General features: G+C 43.0%; 4 protein-coding genes across 4 annotated transcripts; 3 read left to right on the forward strand and 1 right to left on the reverse strand.

The window, feature by feature from the left end:
• Positions 1-536: 536 nt before the first annotated feature.
• cebpz (CCAAT enhancer binding protein zeta) lies at positions 537-10,002 on the forward strand. Its single transcript, XM_061704782.1, is given in 18 exon segments — positions 537-747; positions 1,096-2,597; positions 3,404-3,612; positions 3,615-3,634; positions 4,183-4,336; positions 4,425-4,513; positions 5,269-5,322; positions 5,525-5,627; positions 5,702-5,761; positions 5,862-5,928; positions 6,306-6,412; positions 6,509-6,569; positions 7,158-7,342; positions 7,466-7,504; positions 7,970-8,059; positions 8,150-8,217; positions 8,331-8,412; positions 9,164-10,002. Coding segments are annotated over 18 exon segments (3,246 nt in total). The 5' UTR covers positions 537-555; the 3' UTR covers positions 9,328-10,002.
• Positions 7,367-10,477, reverse strand: LOC133417202 (protein CEBPZOS-like). The gene is made up of 4 exons (XM_061704783.1): positions 10,324-10,477; positions 9,857-9,975; positions 9,662-9,706; positions 7,367-9,428 (listed from the first exon to the last, which is right to left on the reverse strand). The coding sequence occupies exons 2-4, from the start codon at positions 9,972-9,974 to the stop codon at positions 9,331-9,333; spliced, it is 261 nt and encodes an 86-aa protein (XP_061560767.1). The 5' UTR covers position 9,975; positions 10,324-10,477; the 3' UTR covers positions 7,367-9,330.
• A 2,363-nt stretch (positions 10,478-12,840) lies between these two features.
• LOC133417372 (homeobox protein Nkx-2.8-like) lies at positions 12,841-13,570 on the forward strand. Its single transcript, XM_061705106.1, has 2 exons — positions 12,841-12,994; positions 13,128-13,570. Exons 1-2 carry the CDS (start codon positions 12,841-12,843, stop codon positions 13,568-13,570), a joined length of 597 nt encoding a protein of 198 aa, XP_061561090.1.
• A 4,043-nt stretch (positions 13,571-17,613) lies between these two features.
• LOC133417151 (homeobox protein Nkx-2.4-like) lies at positions 17,614-20,148 on the forward strand. Its single transcript, XM_061704686.1, has 2 exons — positions 17,614-18,176; positions 19,589-20,148. Exons 1-2 carry the CDS (start codon positions 17,771-17,773, stop codon positions 20,146-20,148), a joined length of 966 nt encoding a protein of 321 aa, XP_061560670.1. The 5' UTR covers positions 17,614-17,770.
• The last annotated feature ends 205 nt before the right edge of the window (positions 20,149-20,353 follow it).

Genomic DNA, 20,353 nt, shown 5'->3' on the forward strand with positions numbered 1-20,353 from the left:
TTGCTCTACATTTTAAGACTCGTATATGCTGGCTGTGGTACATATTTAGTTTTTCTGTCTTATTTTGAAACATTGGTCTGTAGTTATTAAAACTTGACCAAATGGCAAGGGCAACAAATCTGATTGGACGAGTTTCGATTACGTACCCAGTAGCTTCATGAGCTCGCTGAGCTCTATTGATTTGGTAAACTGTTGTTTTATTTATGATAGACTCATGAGATGAGGATGTATTGATTTCAGTATTAAATACATTAAACCAGAAACTTGGCAAAATATGTACGTTTAAACTAAAATAAATAATCAATAAACAACAAACGATAACAAAAGGCAATAACAAAATAATAAAAGATATTTCGTGGAATGACAAGTACATATATATATATATATATATATATATATATATATATATATATAATGTGCGCATCATTTTATAATCGTAATAGCAATTATATTTTATGATAATATTACAAACTGTGCCTTTTAAAAATCTGTTCTGCGGAAACCTGGTGACGTCAGCATTTCCACTTCCAGGTCATGCGTCCTCATGCGAGCAGCATGGCGGCCAAAAACAAGTACGGAAAAAAGTCGAAAGCTGGTAAAAACTGGACAAGTCAGCCCGAAGAGAACAGAATGGAGGAGGAAAACTGCGACGAAGGGAACAACAATACAAACATGGTAGCCAGTAGACGCCAGGCGGGGGCGGACGGGTTCAGTCTGGAGGACGTTCTGTGGCTCGGTGGCACTCAGGCGAGTCCAAGCAAACATCTAATGTATTATTATTATGAATGTAATTCTTCTAATAGGTGGCAAATGTAATCACACTCTGTACTTGAGCAGAAACAAAGATACTTGTGTGAAAACGTCTAGTAAAAGAAGAAGTACTGATTCAATTCCTGTCCCTAATTAAACGTAAACATGATCACAAATGAAACGGCTAATCTATCCAAGAGTCTCGGGGCATACATTTTGAATAGACAGTGGCTATTAAGAGACAGTCAGCATAAGCTCTACTTCAGCACAGCTTTCTTAAAGAATTTGAATTGATATATATAATATGAATTATTGTTTTACTTTATGAATTGTTGTTGTCTGCAGGCCGACTTCATGCTCCTGTCCAACTTGGACGCGTCCGCTGACCTGGTGGACGGAGGGAAGAAAGGTGCCATAGATGACCTGGAGGAAGGAGAACTGGAGAAGTTCATCACTAAATTGGGCATTCAGCAGCTTGCCAACCTAACGGTCCTCCCAGACGAGACGGAGGAAGAAGCAATTCCTAAGGAGGAGCTTCCAAAGTCCAAAGCGGAGAAACCTGCTGAGGAAAATGCTTCCAAGCCAGAGCAGCGGCTTCCTGAGGTGCAGAAGAAGAAGAAGAAGAAGAAGAAGAAGGAGAAGAAGACGAAAGGAGCGGCGGTGGCCACAACATCTGGGAAACGGAGCAAACAAAACGTGTTTGAGTTCCGTCAGAGGAACATCCTGCTGATCAAACCCGGAGGCAAATGGTTTGACTTAGAATACAGCGCCGAGGGTTCCACTGTCCCGCAGGATCCCGGCGTGGTGTCGTCCTACAAGACGCTGGCGCAGCAACTGTACGAGGCCGACGTGGAGCTCTACAAGAGCAAGAAGAACCAGAAAGGAGCCAACTCTGCCTGGATGAAGACGGTGGTGTCGGCCGGCGTTCTGGCCGACAGGATGGCGGCAATGACGGTTCTGATCCAAGACACGCCAGTGCACATGCTGGAGCACGTGGAGAGCCTGGTGTCCATGGTGAAGAAGAAGGGCAACCGGCGGATGGGCCTGATGGCGCTGGAGACGCTGCGGGAGTTGCTCCTGTCCGACCTGCTGCCGGAAAACAGGAAGCTACGGCCTTTCGACCAGCACCCGTTTGACACGCTGGAGGAGCTGGCGAGCGGCAACCGTGACGCCCGCGACCGCCGTCTGCTCCTCTGGTACTTCGAGCACCACCTGAAGCACCACGTGGCGCAGTTCGTGGTGGCGCTGGACGCGTTGGCTCACGACACGGTGGCGGCCACCAAGGCCAACGCGCTGGCCACTGCTTACGAGCTGCTGTGCCAGCGCCCCGAGCAGGAGCGGGCGCTGCTTATCCAGCTGGTCAACAAGCTGGGCGACCCAGAGTACAAGATGGCGGCCAAGGCCTCGCACCTGCTGGAGACGCTGCTGCACCGGCACCCCAACATGAAGGTGGTGGTGTGCTGCGAGGTGGAGCGCCTCATGTTCCGCGCTAACATCAGCGCCAAGGCGCAGTACTACGCAGTGTGCTTCCTCAGCCAAGTGCACCTGAGCCACGACGAGGAAGCGTTGGCGGCCAAACTCATCGCCGTCTACTTCTCCTTCTTCCGAGCCTGCGTCAGCAAGAAGGACGTGGAGTCCAAGATGCTCAGCGTGCTGCTGTCGGGCGTCAACCGGGCGTATCCGTATGCCGGCACCGGAGACGAGAAGGTGAAGGAGCAGATGGACACGCTGTTCAAGGTGGTGCACCTGGTCAAGTTCAACACGGCCGTGCAGGCGCTCATGCTGCTCTTCCAGGTCATGGACGCCCAGCAGAGCGTCTCTGACCGCTACTACGTAGCCTTGTACAGGTAACTCGGGGTGCAACCTTATTCAAATGCAGTAGTCCCTCGTTTATCATAGTGGTTACGATCCAGGCCACCTCCGCAATTGACAAAATCCGTGAAGTTGCGACCATATTTTGGATCAATTCTATATTTTTTGTTCTCATATTTTGTCTATATTTTAAAGTATAAATGACAGCGAATGTTCAAGGTTTGGGAATTGGGATCATTTTACACTGGAAAAAAAAGATTCAGTACAATGTGTCTACTGCAAAGCAGAACTGGCTTAAACAACTGTGTCTACATTGTTAGCTGATTTAATATAGCCAACCACTGCTAGTTGGAACGTATTGCAATGCCCCTCAGGTGGTCAAGGATAGACGCATCGCGTTGACTGGCTAACAGTTAGTCTGTTAACAGCCAGCTGCTACCAGAGCTAACAACAGCTGGTGCGTTCGCTGATGCCCACATCACTCACCAGGCCAGGCTCCCTGGCTTTTAAAGACACACACACACACACATTTAAAGTCACACATGTTACAGTGGAGAACTTGGGGATGATGACCCCAAGTCGACAAAAATAATAATTGCACCTCACATGCGTATTTTGTGTTGGTTTTGCTGTTTAATAATGCAAAACTAATTTTCATGCGATTACTCGAATAATCGATATAATAATTGCGTCTAAAAATATTCGATAGCGTAAGCTGTACCGAGTATATGATACTTCTGCATAAAAGTGAAGAGCATAGTAAAGTGAGATTGGTTCCAGACGCTGCTGAAGTTCTTAAGTGCTGGTCCGACCTTCTCTTCTTTCTTCTCCTCCTCCACAGGAAGCTTCTGGACGCGGGTCTGTCGACATCATCTCGTCAAAACATGTTCCTCAACCTGCTGTACAAATCCCTGAAAGCCGACACGGTCCTGCGTCGCATCAAAGCCTTCGTCAAGCGTCTGCTGCAGGTCAGCGCGGAGCAGGGAGCCACCTTCGCCTGCGGCGCCCTCTTCCTCGTGTCCGAGGTCATGCGGGCCAAGCCGGGACTCAAACCTTGCTGCAGCAGGAAGGAGTAGGAACACCTTTCAAAATCAACATGACACAAGCAACATTTCAGAACATTTTAGGAACATTTTATAATCTTGAAGCACATTTCATAGCATTTAATAAAAAAAGGTTTTCATAATGTGTAAAAATTAAATGCTTTTGATGTCAAAATAATGATTTATGTACCAATATGCAACTAAAAAAGCTGTCGTAAGCGACGCTGACTCAACGCATGGCTCGAGTTGAACGCCTGTGGTTTTTTTTTTGACAGGCCGTTCGCCATTCACTCCATGAACTGCGGCATCTTTTCTCACAATTGCGGCACATATTTTCTATTAACTACTCCATACTCTGTTTATATTATGCAAATATATACTCTGTTCGAGTGTGAGGTGCCAAAACTTGTCCGACTTCTAACATGATGGCATTTCTCTCCCTTATAATCGACATGACACGCCAAGGTTGGCCACCGATCTTGATCTTCTACTCAGAAGCTGTGAATGTGTCAATCACATTTAGCAACATTTCATAACATTTGTCAACATTTCAAAACATGAAATGTGTTTTATTAAGGATGCAGAAGAGGCATTCAAAGACCTTCCTGAAGAAAAGGAGGATGATGATGAACAGGAGCACTTCACCGACGCCGACAAGGTGGAAGAAGCAACAGCAAGCGTGCAGAACTCCAAACCTGCGGCATCGTGGGTACATCATCAGAACCTGGAAGGTCTGACACACACACACACACACACACACACACACTCAGCGTTTCAATGATTGCTTGATTGATTGACTGACTGACTTCCTGTCTGCAGGCAGTAAACAAGTGCAGACGTACGAACTGCTGCACAGGAATCCGTTATTCTGCGGCGCAGACCACAGCGCATTGTGGGAACTCCACAGAGTGAGAAACAGAAAAGACATGCACACACTCCATCTTTGTAGTCCTTTGTTTAAAAAGCATCAAGCCTTCATGTTTGTAATCTGTTGTATTTGCAAGCATGGAGACTCTTGTGTTTATAGTCGTTTTTTAAATCTTTAGAACTCAACCCTCAGTTTTTGTTGTTGTTGTTCTTCAACAAGCGCGGTTCACCGGCACGGTGAACAACTGGTTAGCACATCCGCCTCACAGTTCTGGGAACTGGGGTTCAAATCCCGGCCCCGCCTGTGTGGAGTTTGCATGTTCTCCCCGTGCCTGCGTGGGTTTTCTCCGGGCACTCCGGTTTCCTCCCACATCCCCAAAACATGCGTGGGAGGTTGATTGAAGACTCTAAATTGCCCGTAGGTGTGAATGTGAGTGCGAATGGTTGTTTGTTTGTATGTACCCTGCGATTGGTTGGCGACCGGTTCAGGGTGTACCCCGCCTACCGCCCGAAGATACCTGGGATAGGCTCCAGCAGCCCGCGACCCTAGTGAGGATAAGCGGTAATGAAAATGGATGGATGGATGTTTAACAAGCAGTCCATGTTAGTCTTTTAATGTTTTTATGCTTGAGGACTCCCATGTTTGTGGTCCTTTAATGTGACAGTCTATTTGTACTTGTAGCCTTTAATTTTGTTTCGTAAGCATGTAGACTCTGTTTGTAGTCTTTTAATGTTTATTAAATATTACAAGGATCCATTTTTGTAGTTTTTCAATGTTTTCTGTTTCTTTCCTCAGTTGGCGCTACACTTTCACCCGTCAGTGTCACTCTTTGCTAAAACTCTTCTGCAGGTGAAAAAAATATTCACACATATTACACAAATTCACACAATTATTCACACATATTACACACATATCACACAAATTATCTCACATATTGTTAGTGTTTACAGTCTTCATGTGGGAGTAATTTAAAGTTATACCGATTTTTCTGGCTGTTTATTTGTTCTCTTGTAAAGTGATTAAAATCATTTCATGTGTCAAATGTGGATAGGAGGACTTCATCCAGTACTCGGGAGACCCCCTCCAGGACTTCACCCTCATGCGCTTCCTCGACAGATTTGTCTTCAGAAACCCCAAACAGACCAAGGGCAAACGTAATCAAAACACACTTTGAAAATGTTTTTTAACTTGAAATAGCAAAAATAAATGTTAAGTTGTTGTCTTGTAGAGAACACAGACACTTCAGTGATGCAGCCCAAACAAAGATCACATGGCATCTCTTTACCAGGTGAGCTCTTGCAATATGTTTTTAAAATGAATTTAGTTCTGTTCAATTTCGTGCATGGATGGATTGATCTTTTGTTTTGTGGATATGTTTTGTGTGTCAGTGAACAGTGAAGAGTTTCTGCGTAAAGACGAAACTCAGATTCCTGTGGATGAAATCTTCTTTTATCGGTGAGTTTGTCGTCTTGTTTCTTGTTGACATTACCAGCTGACACGATTTTTTTTTTTTTTTGGGGGGGGGGATCTAGATTTTTTTCAAATCAATGTAGTATGAAATCAATTTCCGCCCCATTGAAATGAATTCAAATGACATTGTCCCATTCATTCTGAAATTCCATTTTGTTTATCGACAACTACTGCTGCTCAGATTTTATCTGCGGCTCAAAAAGTAATATTCATTCTTACCCTGTATTTTGATTGTATTTTTTTAAAGACTGCTATGTGCTGCTGTAAGACCTGAATTTCCTCTGTGAGGATCATTCAAGGATCATCTTATATGTCTGAAAGTGTTCTGAGCGAAGTGGTTTTTGCTTTATGTTGCCTTCCAGCTTCTTCAAGAAGCGTCAGCAGGAGAGGAGTCTTCACCGGCCTAAAACGGACAACGACAACGAAAGCGTGGAGGACGTGAACGACGACGAGTTTGAGAAGATCCTCGGTCAGTCGCCTCCCTTTCCAACATTCTCCTTCTTCTTTTTGTTGTTGTTGTTCTTTTTCTTCTTCTGCTTGTTGCTAACAAGTCTTTTTTTAACAGACTCATGTGAAGCAGACTCGTACTTCACCGAGTTCCCAGATGAAGACTTGGACTTTGCTGGGTGAGCTAAACATTTGTCAGTGTGTGGTTAAAAATAAATATAGTACAATACATAAATATGTGAAAACACTCTTTATCATGAAGATATAAGCTTGGTTTTATAAAACAAACGTGAGGAAAAATGTGTGATGGTTTGTTGGAACTGAGGTTGAACCCAATTCCAAAATCCTAAAACCTTCAATCTTCTGCTAGAAAGCAAAAAAATGTCAGGAAGAGCCTACTAGAACATCTGGCCTATATTTGTGGTTGATCAGAGGCACTTTAAATAGTGCCAGGTGTGTGCTGACTCCCATCAATTAAGAGTTTGAATGTGATTGGTTCATTCTGAACAGAGACATCCCCACTTGTTAGAGGGTGTGCACACTTATGCTACCACATTCTTCTTTTTTACTTTCCTTTTTTAGAGACTTTTTAAATTGCGTTTTACAGTTTGTAAGTCATATTAATGGTGCACATAGTTTGAAATAATTTATCTTTGTCTCTTTTTGTGTGCATCACAAAAATGTGCATTTGAACAGGGGTGTGTAGACTTTTAGTACCCACATTGAAATTTGAACAACAGTTAATGGTGGGTCTTTCGAATTGTCAGGAACGTGAAAGGCGGCAAAAGAAAAAAAGGCGCCAAGGATGCGGACAACTCTGACGACTCGGACTTGGAGGACCTGGATGACGAGGAGGTGTCGCTGGGCAGCATGGACGAGGAAGATTTCGAAAAAGACGGGGGCGAACACGGAGGAACCTTCATGGATCCTGACGGAGATGATGATGAAGAAGGTAAAGAATGATTTATTGCCATCATGAAGGATCCAAATTCAGCAGATTAAAACATAACATAAATTCCTCAACATTTTTGTGAATAATCTCTTAAAACACTCAAGTTTTTGTTTGTCATTTCAGTTCCAGAGCTTGAAGCCGATGATGAAGATGTTGACTTTGGTGCGTTTACGAATGTTTAAACACAGGGGTGGCAAAGTCAAAGCATTTACATTAGCAACAGTCCTGCAATAGTTATTTCTATTTTTCTCCCCTCAAATGTATTAATTAAAATGTATTTATTCATTTTTTTGTATTTTTAGTATAGTATATAGTATAGTATAGTATAGTTAGCATAGTTAACTTAATTGAATTAATGACTGTAATTCTCAATAAATATCCATCAGAATACAAAGAAACCACACTGGCAGCTTAAAAAGTCCACTGTGAAACAGTAAAACTTTTTTTAAGCAAATAAGCAGGGGGTTTCTGTTAATAACGGGGCATAGGTTTTTTTTTTTTTTTATATACCCTCATCTACAAATGACCAAACCCAAAAATCAAATGCGGCTCTTGAGCACAAAAGTTAATCACCTGTTTTGCCATTGACAAAGAATGACGTCCATCATCATCATCTCCTCCTCCTAGATGATGAAGTTGACGTTCCGGACGTGACGCCGCGTTCCAAGAAAGTCAAAAGGAAGTCGACAGAGGAGCTCGACTTCCCGCAAACTTTCGGTTTGTTCTCGTTTGTTGTTTTCATAAATGACTTCATCAACTTGTTAAACTTAATTCATCCTTCCTCCATTTTCCCTTTCTTCCTGTCAGGCTCCAAAGCAGGAAAGAAAAAAAAGAAAGGTGACAAAGACACGGCTGTTTTTGCAGCCGCCGAGGAGGTGAGAGATCGCACTCGCACGCACAAATCCATCACGGCTTCTCGCAATAATTCAACCATTAAATTTGGTCTTATTGTTTGTTGTTGCATGATTATTTTGTTTTTGTTTTTAAGTTTGGATGCCTGCTGGACAACAACGCCGGCGCCAAGTTTGACAACATTGGACTTAATGCCATGGCCAATACCGACAAAGCAGGTAAGAACAAGCGATTATCAAATTAATTGACAATCATTTTGATAATCGATTAATCGTTTCGAGAAAGTGTTTAACTTTAAGTTGTCCAAATCCTCTGAATTTCAGCCTCTCAACATTAAATACTCTAATTTCCATGAAAGCAGACAGATTATTTTTGTGTTGGATCAAAATAAGACATTTGCAAACTTCTGTTTTTACTTTGGAAAACAATTATCAACATTTTTGCTAATTTTCCGACGGTTGTTTTGGACCAAACCATTAACGGAATCATAATTTGTTTATTGATAAAGGGATGCATTTTTTGGGGGGGAGGGTTATCCAATTCATTTATTTATTGAAAAATTTATCAATTATTAAAATTAGCATTAGTTGCAGCCCTAAATGACACGCGCCCCCCCCCCCCCAAAAAGGTTTAGACTGGTTAACTCACTTAAAAATTGTTCCTTGGCGCCAAGTTGCCACAAAGTACTATTTATACTGCTTTGGCCTGAGGACAAAAACAGCAAGTAGGTGGGTTTTTAGCAAATTACAGATAACAGGTTTTGGAAAAAACAAACAATAGGTGAGGGAAAAAAGAAAACATCAGCCTCCAAAACTCTCATATCACGTCTTTACATTTGGCATTAGAAAGTTCAAACAATTCTTATTGCAAAGTTTTTGTGCCTTTAAATTAATTTCCCGAGCAGAAGTGACCCAAAACTATTGTTCTGTCAGAAAGTTTCACACCAAATTGTGACCACTTCCCGTGCAGGCGTGAAGCAGCTGAAGTGGGAGAGCCAACGTGACGACTGGATCCACGACCGTGATGCCAAGACGCTACGCAGGAAGAAGGCCATGTTCAACAAGAGGAAGCAGTTTGGACAGGGGAAGATGTTGATGACGATTACGAAGAGGAACAAGAAGAAGAGGAAGTAGTTATCAGTGGTCATCAGCATCCGTCGGGTGGGTGGACCAATCGAGTTGGTCTCTCTGCCGCACGCCGTACACACCCGCCAGCTCGTTGGACTTGTAGTAAACTGTTAGGGAAGAAAATATTTGTGGCATCAGGAACATTGGTCGGATCACAACAGGAACTGTGTGAGGTTGACATGGTGACATTTCCTGTCCCAGCTGCAGTGTAAAAACGACATCTGCTGATGTCTTCATGACCTCCACCAAGACCGATCTAAATGCACCAAATTATACACGATGCATAATTTGGTGCACTTCTAAATGAGTGTAAATGATTTTACATTGTGTTCTCTCTCACCTTCCAGAATGGATGGAAACCTTCTCTTCATTGTGCTCCTGAAATCTGGAACAATTTCAATAAGATGGATATAAAAATATAGATTAAAACACAGTAAAGTAATTGAAGTTATTTTTTCATCAAGGAATGACATTTTGTGTGTGATTGACAGCTGACTGTGTACACGCACACACACACACACACACACACACACACCTTGGCTGGTGTTCATGGTGTGGAAGAGGGCATATGCTCCAAAGACGCCGACCAGTTCACCCACAATGACAACTTTCATCAGCTTTTTGGCAAAAGGTGCTAAAGTTTTGGGAGACATCCTAAAGTACACAAAAACACGAAGAACCAAACATACTGACAAATCATCAAGTGTGAGTTGGGAAATTATCTTAATTGATCTGGAAATGATTAATCTACTACTAATAAAGTTTAGTTCCAATAATAGAAGAGCTTTGTGTTCACACTAAGTACGTTTGTCATATTATAAATATGACATAAACTAAGTACATTTGTCATATATATATATATATATATATATATATATATATACACACACGAGTTCATTCATTATTTTAGTACATTTAGTGTTTTTGTGTCACTGTTTGGTGCTGTGTCGTGACATTCGTCGCGTCTTTTTTTGAGTGGGAGGTCATGTGAATTAAACTCACCTTTTGGTGCCGACAAAAAAACCCAAGAAGAAGCATTTAAAAATAGTGCTGGCTATTTAAAATAATAATAATAATAAAGACTGCGGTTGTGTTGAGTGCTGAAGGTCTTTTTCGTGTCGACCGGTCAAGCTAACAGCTATCACAAGTCTTTGCTAACTACGGAAGCTCGCGCGCTGGCTTTCTGGCAAACTACACGAGTAAACGCGTTTTACTTTAATAATAAATAGCTAGCCTTTTATGAACAATTATAATATAACATTTATTTACTTACTGTGTTAATACATTTCTTGTACCTCAAAATGTATATTTATTGTGTGAATATGATGTTCAGATACTGTCATAAACTCAATAAAACAAGCAATGCCGCAGTTCCTGTGTTAGGCAGCAGATGGCAGGCGTACTTCATGAGTTTCCTTGTTATTGAGGTATTGATTTACAATTTGATTTTCAGTCTGAATGTGACGTGACGTCATTGATGACCAGGCCGGGTTAGATAGTGTGATCGTTTTCAGTTAAAATGCAGAAAAAGATGGTTTTGCCTAACTGTTTCCTCATATTCGTGTTCATCAATAACAAATTCATGACGATCCCATCATTGTTAGAAAACAATTACTCACAAATTAGGCTCTTATTTGTGAATAATTGCCACTTATAATAAGAGTCAAACAATCAAATAGTTTGTTGTGTTAGTTCGTGACCACGTCAAAATGTGACACTTCAATTCATTTCATTACTTTTTGCTCAAGTTCCATATGCTTTTCCGACATGCTTTTTTGTTACATTTTAACAACAATTTAGATTTTTGATTGTACTATTCGTTCCGTTTTTTTTAAAATCCCATTTGGATTTCTATATTGACATGTTTCATGTACATTTTGCCATATGATTACAAATATTGAAATCACCTCGCGTGTGCGTGTGAGCGTGTGTGTGCGCGTGTGTGTGTGTGTAGTGTCATGAATGCATGCAGGCAACAATCAGCCTATTGAAGAATACCATGACAACTGTGTGTGCGTGTGTGTGTGTGTGTGCGCGTGTGTGCGCGCGTGTGTGAGGCCATTAAAAAGTATTGAGGGGGGATAAATGGTTTAAATGCGGAGGCTGTGCAGCCTTTTGTGGCTTTGGGCTTATCGTGTGTTTGTTTGCACAGTTCGACCACCCAGCAGGATCACACGCGCGCGCGCGCACGTACACGTGCACACATGCTGTGAGGTGCAAAAATGTAAAGAAAAACAATAACTGCTGTTTAAAGAAGCAAAAACCAACCAAAGTGTGCGTTATTCCTATTAATTAACGTTGACACTTAATCAAGTAACACTTAATAAATCACTTTAGTATTCTTTCTCCAGTCACAAGTACATCATATGAGATCATAAAATATTAATCCTAAAGTCTTTTATTTGTTTTGATCAACACTCCAAGAAACTAAAGAGAACGAAATCGTTCCTCAATGGAGAAACGTGCTGATTATAATCATGAGCATTGCCAAACAACACCTGACTGATTATTATGTCTCTTGTTATTTCGTCATAAAAGTTTTTTTTAACATTGTCCCTCTCAAAAGGTTCCATTCGTCGTTTGAAAGTCATCATTCATTTAAACCGGGTGAAATGAAATATAAAAGACACACATGTATGCTGTATGTATATTTTTTCATGGCGTGTCCAATGTTTGAGGAAAGAACAAGCAGGTTCACATCATGACAAACGAATACAACTTTGTGATTTATACCCAAATCCAACATGAACACATGATTTACTATTTATGACTGAATTCCCTCACGAGAAATTTCAACAAAGACAAAAATGCTGTCAGTGTTGATAACTTGTACTCCTTGGGCCCCTTAAAATGACTTTTGACTTGGTATTTTTTTGTGTATTCTTTGTTTTTGTTTTTTTCTGTTACCCGTCGCGACTGCAGACAAACCGTTTTGTTCTGGACTTGACCACACGTGTCTTTAATCGTCTGCATATTCTACACGGCAATGATCCTTTTTGTAGATCACTGTCAAACTAGATACTCGTGTTTTCATATATTTATCATTTCTATTTGAACGACTCTGCTGCCTTTTTGCTGCTCTCATTGCCAATGAAATCTTCCATGAAGCCTCCTCTCCATCGATTGCTTGGGAGCTATTTTGTCGCATTGTTTTCAAATCAAATCACAAGTCAAGAATTTGACTTGACGTATTGGATGAAAATTGTGGATGTTTGCGGTCCAACGCGACTGATTGATGAGAGCGTGTGATTGACCCTCCTCCTCTTCCTCCTCCTCCTCCTCTTCCTCCTCGCACCTTTTTAACGGCCACGCGCCTCTCGTGCGTGCGCGCGTGTGCTCGTGTCAGGTGCGCCACTCCAGGCTCGCTTTAGGAACAAGAACAGGATTTCAGTTTTTTTATGTTTATTTTTACTTTTTTTTTTAATTCGCCCAACTTTTCAGGTTTTCTTTCATAACCTTTTTTTGTTTGTTTGTTTTGTTTTGTTTTGTTTTGTTTTGTTTTGTTTTGTTTCTTTCGCCATGTCTTCTGGACGCGGCGGCTTCTCGGTCCGGGACCTTCTGGACCTGCCGGCGGGGGACTCCGCGGCGGGTGCCGAAGACCCGGAGGAAGAGGAGGCCGACGCCGAGGAGACCCCCGAGGAGGCTCCGCACCCGGGCCGCCTCAAGCTGTCAAGTGAGCGCACGCGATTGAGAAAGCAAATGTTAATATTGACAGCATGGTGCGCTAGTGGGTAGCGCTTTTGGCTCACGGTTCTTCGAATTCCTCGCGGTTTTCCTCCCACGTCCCTGCACTTTGTCGTCCGCAGTGCACGCGGGTCCTGGCGCGTCCACCGCGCCCGTGCGCCGCGCGCGCAAGCGGCGCGTCCTCTTCTCCAAAGCGCAGACGTCCGAACTGGAGCGGCGCTTCCGGCAGCAGCGCTACCTGTCCGCCCCCGAGAGGGAGCACCTGGCCGGCCGCATCCAGCTCACGCCCAACCAGGTGAAGATCTGGTTCCAGAACCATCGCTACAAGACCAAGCGCTGCCTGCAGGGGGCGCTGCGGCTGCTGCGGGCGCCGCACAGGTTCGCCGCCATCCCGGCGGTTCTGCTGCGGCACGGGAAGCCGAGCGGCGAGCGGCTCGGGGGGAGCCCGCGCGACCTGCGGCTGGCCTTTCCGGTTCCGGTGTGCGCCTACGCGCACGCGCACGCGCCCGATCCCCAGCAGACCCTCGGACGGCTCACCTGCAGCTGGAACAACAACTGGACCTGATCCACAAGAAACACGTTTGCTTTCAATGTCATGAAAAAAAAAGAAAAGAATTGAATGTTTTTTCACGTTGACAGATTGGTGTGTAAATGTGTTTGTGATTTCTTTTATTTTTTTCTAATGTTTCCTGCTGGAATAAAGTTTGTCAGTCAATCGAGACAGTTTTGTACTTTAAAAAAATGTACATATTTTTTGTAGCCTATTATTTTTTTTTATGCACTATTTACATTTATGATGCTGTTTATTTGATGTGCAGTAATTATGATGTAAACATTGTCCCCAAAATTAGGTGAATCTTATTATCTCAAATTGTGTTGCGTAACGCGCATGTTTTCCAATCCGTGTGTGCGTGCGTGTTATTTTGCGTGCGTGTGGTTAAAGTGATGGGTTGGTGGTGGTGACGTGGGGGAGGGGTTGGGGGGCACCGTGGGCCCCCCTCGGCAGGGCATCCTTCCTCCCATGGGAGCTGTGAGGAAAAACAAGAAAAGAAGACTTCATTCGGACTTCAATACGTTTGATCCTAGCTCATACATATGTGTATTGTCTTTTATTGATTTTTTAAAAATGGATCAATATTATGAAATCCAATAAAAAACGAAGGCATTGAATCTGCGAGCATCACGACGTTTGATTGCTACTTCACGCTCTCAACTTTTCAAATAAAATTCGGACAAATGATCTGCTCCGCCTTTGAATTTGATCCCATTCAGTTACACCACAAGCACAATTTGGACCCATGTGACTTTGTTTGTTTGTGGTTGTTTTTGGTGCGTAAAAAGATCTGAGCCCAACTTGACTTCTTATTCAACCTGACGGAATGACGCTGCAGTCCATTTTATCGGGTAACAGCACCATTTAGAAACAAAAGTGCACGGTCAAATTCCTTCGAGGGACGTGAGTAACGTTCAGCCTATAAATATCAACAACAGACAATCAGCCTCGTAACAAGCAGTGTTTAGTCAATGAACATTTCTTTTCGAAGAAATATCGAAACATTGGAACCAAAAGAAAACGTGCCGACGGCTGTGTCAATAATTACTCACGTATGAAATAGTCTCGTTAAAAATATGTGTACATATGTGTAAATACTGTATATAAAGGCAACCAATCATCAAAGGGAAGATTCACAATACTTTTCGGTTTGTGCAAAGGCCTGTGACGTCACGTCTTCACGGGGAAACACGTACTTATGACGTCAAATAAGCACGCGTGAACTGATTTACTACAGAAATACACAATATTGCAACAATTTTTTTTTTTCTTACGTTCATTTCATTTTGTCATTATTATTATTATTATTATTATTATATCTCCGACATGTCAGGCCAAATGCTTTCCACCCAGCCAGTTTATCAAGATGACGGCAGGTGGCAGCAGAAGCGTGAGCAAATTACTGTAACACACACACACACACGCACACACACACGCACCCCCCCCCCCCCCCACACACACACACACTTGTCATGATGATTGCAGCATGCACAGCGACGCTCTATTTAAGAGAGGAAATGATATCATTAGTAAGTTTCCCACTAATGTCAGAAGGCGGCAGACATCATCATCATCAGCAGCAGCAGCAGCTAAGGAGCCAAGGAAGGTCAACATCAAAGTTGGCAGTCCAACCGGATGTGATGTCACTGATGCTTCTCATGACGCCGACTGTTTCTTATCGATTCCTTTCATTGTCTACATGCCCTGACGTTGACTGGCGACCATCACGTTGTTTGTCCTTAGTGTTTTATCGATTCAACATTTGAATTGTCGGTGAATGGCATCATCGCAGATGTGTAACGGTCAAGTCGAGTTGATTTGAATAGCCCTTAACCACACAAACAACAACAACAACAAAAAAGTCTCAAAGGGCTTCACAGGGGGCCCGGCAACCGACAACTTTATTTTTCCCCCCACTATTGTTCAGTTCGTTCACTTTGGGCGTCCCAAACTCTATTGAGGACAAGCTATGGAAAATGTTTACAATTAAATTCTATTTATACGGCGCACGGATGAAGAGGAGAAGGAAATGACGACTCAGGGGCGGCAGAACAACTTTCAGCTAAGAAATGTTGCCCAGTGATGGGTCGCTCCTCCGCCACCAAATTAGAAGTCGATCGCCGACGTTCTCATCAGCGACGTGCAGTTAGCTAGCTAGCTATGACTACACCACAAAATGCATTTTCTCTTTGGATAGTCCGCTTTAGAGCGCCTTGTTGTCTGACGTGAGTGCTCGCACGTTACATAGAGAATTTGGAAGAGTGAGGTCAAAAACTTCTTTTAAAAGTTTTATTTTCACTTTAGAGGTACTGCAAAGTGAGTTGAGGAGTTTCATTTCGAATAAAAAAAAAAGCTGCTTTGCCGCCATGCTGTAGCATCTGCAGGCAATTATAAAAATATATGATGTCGTCGATTACTTGCAGATTTTTGCTTTTCCAGTGACAACTGCTTGTTCACCGCTTTCCAATATGCATCGTGGATGCACAGATTCCAACGACGCTACAAAATGGCCAACTCACTATATACAGTCGGGCACAGTATAATGCATAGGGAGTGTTTTCCAGCAATATTTAAGTCAACTCAACTTAATTTAAAGAGCACTTTAAAACAAAAAAAAACGACCTCAGCTGTAACTTGAATCGAAACGAACACGATGACTCGATTGTGTCCAAACAGCTCGCTGGAGCCAGGTGGTCTGGACGTTGGTCCTCACATTTGCCCCCTCCACCCCTGCCCGGCCTCCCACTTGGAGCGGTCTCCACCTCTTCAAGGCTCTCAGCTGATTGGTCCACTGAGCAGAGGGGGACAGGTGGGGGGGGAGGGGGGGACAAGGGGGACAGGGGGGGGGGGGGGGCCCTTGCCCCTACCTTTAGCACTTTTACCATCTTTAGCACACTTAACATCTTTAGCTCATTGGAAGATGCCATAGGTTTGTTGGGTCCTAAAATAGATAAAGAAATAAACATAATTTTATGTTGTTTTTTTAAAAATCATATTAGTGAAAATATTCATCTCTAATATTTTAGTGCTAAGCTGTATTATAGCATGTTGCCATTTCTTGGATTGATTCAGGACTTTCCTGCTTCCCAGTGAAGAGGAACCAATGTTTACTTTATAAGACATAAACTTGTTAATAGTGGTGTCATATCTCGCTGCTTTATTTAAATACGTTTTCATATTCCGTAAAGATAAAAATCACAATACAGCAATAAACACTACAAACTAATCAAATTGCATATTAGCAAGATCAACTGGAATATGCTTCATGCACGGGCTTGGCACAATAAAGTACTTATGTTACTAAATATGTTGATATTTTTTTTCCAATGTTTTCCTGCATTGAATCATCTTCGAAAACTTCGAAAATGAAAATGTTGAATGTATTAGGCTGAGTAATATAAATGACCAAGCTGTTGAAATAAAAGAAAAACTAAACAAATGAAATTATTTCAATATATTTAACATCGTTTTAAAGTGGGCAAATGTAACAAATACCTTACCTTGAGGCTGGTTTAGGTGCTAAAAGTTCTTTTTTTTCATACATGATTTGATGAAATGAAGGCGTTAATTGAAAGAGTACTTTTAAAAAGAACTATTTGAATTGTCGCCACAATGCAACTCAGCTTGGAACTTTCTTTCTTTTTTTCTTTTTTTTACTTTTTACACCAAATTGTCAACCTTCAAGAAAAACCACATTTGTTTTGATTCTGTAGAGCCAACACCGTCTCAGATGATTATTTGGTACTAATTAAACAGTCATTGTTGAGTTTAACACATAATGAACCCTTGCGGGCGGTACAGAAAAAGTGCAACGTGGAGATGATGAGAAAAATGAATGAAAGACGATCAAACCTTCTCTGCAGGTAAGCAGGAAGTCGGCAGGTGACCGAACCGGAAAATACCAGGATTGTTCTGGAACTATCCATCGCATTACAAATCAAACACACACTAGAGATTAACATCATTTAAAAAAAAAAATCAAACAAGCAAATATCGGTTCTTGAATACCGATCCCGCAAAGTTGCTGCAACCCGAACTACTGCCTTCACGTCAAAGCTGTCAATCAGCGCTCCTCGCCCCGCCCCCTTCCACCTCCACGGGTGGGATAAGGTCTCGCACGACGTCCCGGCATCATCGTGCAGGATCTGTGGGCAGCGAGGGACAGAGGGAGGCGTGCGTGCGTGGGTGCGTGCGTGCGTGCGTTTGTCCAGCATGTCCCTGAGCCCCGGCAGCAGCTCCTGCACGCCCTTCTCGGTCACCGACATCCTGCATCAGGGCCCCATGGAGGACGTGTACCGGAGGTTCGGCGGGGCGGTGGAGCCCGGCCCGGGGAGCCTGTACCGGTACCAGCAGCACGCCGCCGCCGTGCAGCATCAGCACCACCACCAGCAGCAACAGCAGCAACAGCAGCACCTCCATCAGCAGCAGCACCACCTCTGCGCTTCCTCCTCGGCCTCCGGTGCCTACGTGGCCAGCGGCGGATCGCACTTCTCGGGATCCGTTGGGGGGTTCTGCGGCGGCGGCGGGGTTGGGGAGATGCCGGCCTACCAGGACTCGACCCGGGGGGTTGGCCCAGCGGCGGCCTGGTACAGCGGCCCCGAAACAAGATACGCACCAAGTTAGTTCATTTCATTCCAATCGAAAACTTTTCACCAACTCTTTCCAGTCAAATTGAACTCGTTTTTTTGTTTTGGTTTTGTTTTGTGGTATTCATCTTTCTTTTGAAACTTCTCATGACATTGATTTGAACGGAAAAGGAATAGGAAGCAAATGGTATAGAAACCAAGTGAAAGCGACCAAAGGACCAAAAGGCCTAACAATGAAAACCAAAAAGTCATTTAAATGTACTTAATTCAAACTTGTTCATCGGTTGCAGTTCAAATATGGTTAGCTTGCGTATATTATTTGACTATTTTCATGAAGAGGGGAAAATGACGTCGGTTTATGACATTTAATCATGTGACCGATGTGATTGATCAAATTAGGAACCTTTTTTCAGTAGAATAAGCTTGTTCTTGTTTTTTTGTTTGTTTGTTTTGTTTTTAATGAAAGAACCATGGTAGGCTAAACTAAACATTTGTTTCATATATATATTAGGATTACTATTTCGAATTACGTTTTTTGGGTTTTAAACCTATTAGGGTGGATTAAATGCAGTAGTTGTAAAGTGACACACACTTCAGTCATCGTTTATTTTGAATTGCAGAGGAAACGTTGAAAAGTATGTGAAGATTCTTTACATGCGTGTAATGTCCATCACATAGTAAATTAATATATTAGGAAACTAATATGCGTACATTTTTTGAGTCAAAAAGTAAAATAAAAGAAAAAGAAAAAGCATCAAGAGCAAGGAAATGAGTTGGTCACTTTCAGTTTGTCTCATACAATTTGTTTCTTCCTCATTTTCCGTTCAAATCAATATAAAGATTTTTTTTTTTACCTTCCTTTTTAATTGTCCTCTGCATTTAGAAATACAACAAAAAGATGAATGCATTGAGTTACTTTACTACTGCTGCATTTAGTCCACTCATTTTACTACAGACAGTGAAATATTACAGTATTTCAAGATATTTATTTGTGCATCACCAAAACAGTTTCGGTGTTCTTTCAATTAAAATTCGTTTTCTACACAATTTGCTTCGTAATCAATCATTTTCAGTTCAAAGCAACCAATTTGGTGCATTATACATTCAGATTCTTTGGATTACTATGAGGAGAAATTGTGGTGCAATGAAAAGTAAGTGGATTTGAGTATTTGCAAAAGCAAGCACTTCTGTACCTTTATTCGAGTCATAATTTCACTTTTAGTAACATTTGAATGTTCACTTTTACTCAAAATTTCCATGAGCTAATTTTATTATTTTAATTTTTTTTAGCGCACAGCTTAATTTTTATTGGCTCCATGACACACGATGTAGTCAATGAGTTGCGGTCTTATGAAAGTATCATTCGAAATATTGCAATAACATTGCATCTTGAGTTACTTAAGTAGACTTCCCAGATGTTTTAATGAAATATGTCGCGTTGCAGTTTCCCGGTTGGTGGGCTCCTGCGGAGGGATGAGCGTGCATGCGGGGATGTCGGGCGGCCTGTCGGCCTTGGAGGGCGGCGTCAAGTCGGCGTTGTCGGCCGCCCCGCGGAGGAAGCGTCGGGTCCTCTTCTCGCAGGCGCAAGTGTTCGAGTTGGAGCGCCGCTTCAAGCAGCAGAAGTACCTCTCCGCCCCCGAGAGGGAGCACCTGGCCGGCCTCATCCACCTCAGCCCGAACCAGGTCAAGATCTGGTTCCAGAACCACCGCTACAAGCTCAAGCGGCAGCTGAAGGACTGCAAGGCGGGCCAGCGGCAGCACGACGCCGGCCGCTCGTCCTCCACTTCCCCCAAGCTCGTCAAGGTCGCCAAGCCGAGCCGGGGCGACTCCAACCCGGCGACGGAGGCAAAGCTGCCCGTGGGCCAGCCGTTAGACCGGGAGGGTCCTTCGCCCAGCCCGCCGATGGGCCTGCACGCGCACACGGACACGGCGCTGCTCGACTACACCGGCGGCATGCTCGGTTCTTCGGTGGGCTCTACTTTGCTATACGGCAGAACTTGGTAAGACGCAACCGGACTTCAACCGGCATGGACACGTAACACAACCGAATTGAGGACAACGACGTTTTCACAGTTTTGTGTGTGATTCTTTGGAGGACAAAGTCGGAGCCAGCGTTGCTGCTGCCTTCAAAGTGTGAACTTTTTATTAAGGATCTAAAATTTCCGCTTCCAGGCTGAAATGGTCTTTGTTGCTCATTTTCATTGTCAAT

Source organism: Phycodurus eques, chromosome 18 (genome assembly GCF_024500275.1).
Source record: "Phycodurus eques isolate BA_2022a chromosome 18, UOR_Pequ_1.1, whole genome shotgun sequence".
In the NCBI taxonomy this organism is placed as follows: Eukaryota; Metazoa; Chordata; class Actinopteri; order Syngnathiformes; family Syngnathidae; genus Phycodurus; species Phycodurus eques.

What these genes read in the sequence shown, in the direction of transcription:
- LOC133417151 (XM_061704686.1), top strand. Translation starts at nt 17,771, where the DNA reads ATGTCCCTGAGCCCCGGCAGCAGCTCCTGCACGCCCTTCTCGGTCACC. An exon ending in CGAAACAAGATACGCACCAA is followed by an intron (nt 18,177 to 19,588) that starts GTTAGTTCATTT and finishes GTCGCGTTGCAG; the next exon opens with TTTCCCGGTTGGTGGGCTCC.
- LOC133417202 (XM_061704783.1), bottom strand. Translation starts at nt 9,974, where the DNA reads ATGTCTCCCAAAACTTTAGCACCTTTTGCCAAAAAGCTGATGAAAGTT. An exon ending in CACCATGAACACCAGCCAAG is followed by an intron (nt 9,707 to 9,856) that starts GTGTGTGTGTGT and finishes AAATTGTTCCAG; the next exon opens with ATTTCAGGAGCACAATGAAG. An exon ending in GTTTCCATCCATTCTGGAAG is followed by an intron (nt 9,429 to 9,661) that starts GTGAGAGAGAAC and finishes CTTCCCTAACAG; the next exon opens with TTTACTACAAGTCCAACGAG.
- LOC133417372 (XM_061705106.1), top strand. Translation starts at nt 12,841, where the DNA reads ATGTCTTCTGGACGCGGCGGCTTCTCGGTCCGGGACCTTCTGGACCTG. An exon ending in GGGCCGCCTCAAGCTGTCAA is followed by an intron (nt 12,995 to 13,127) that starts GTGAGCGCACGC and finishes TGTCGTCCGCAG; the next exon opens with TGCACGCGGGTCCTGGCGCG.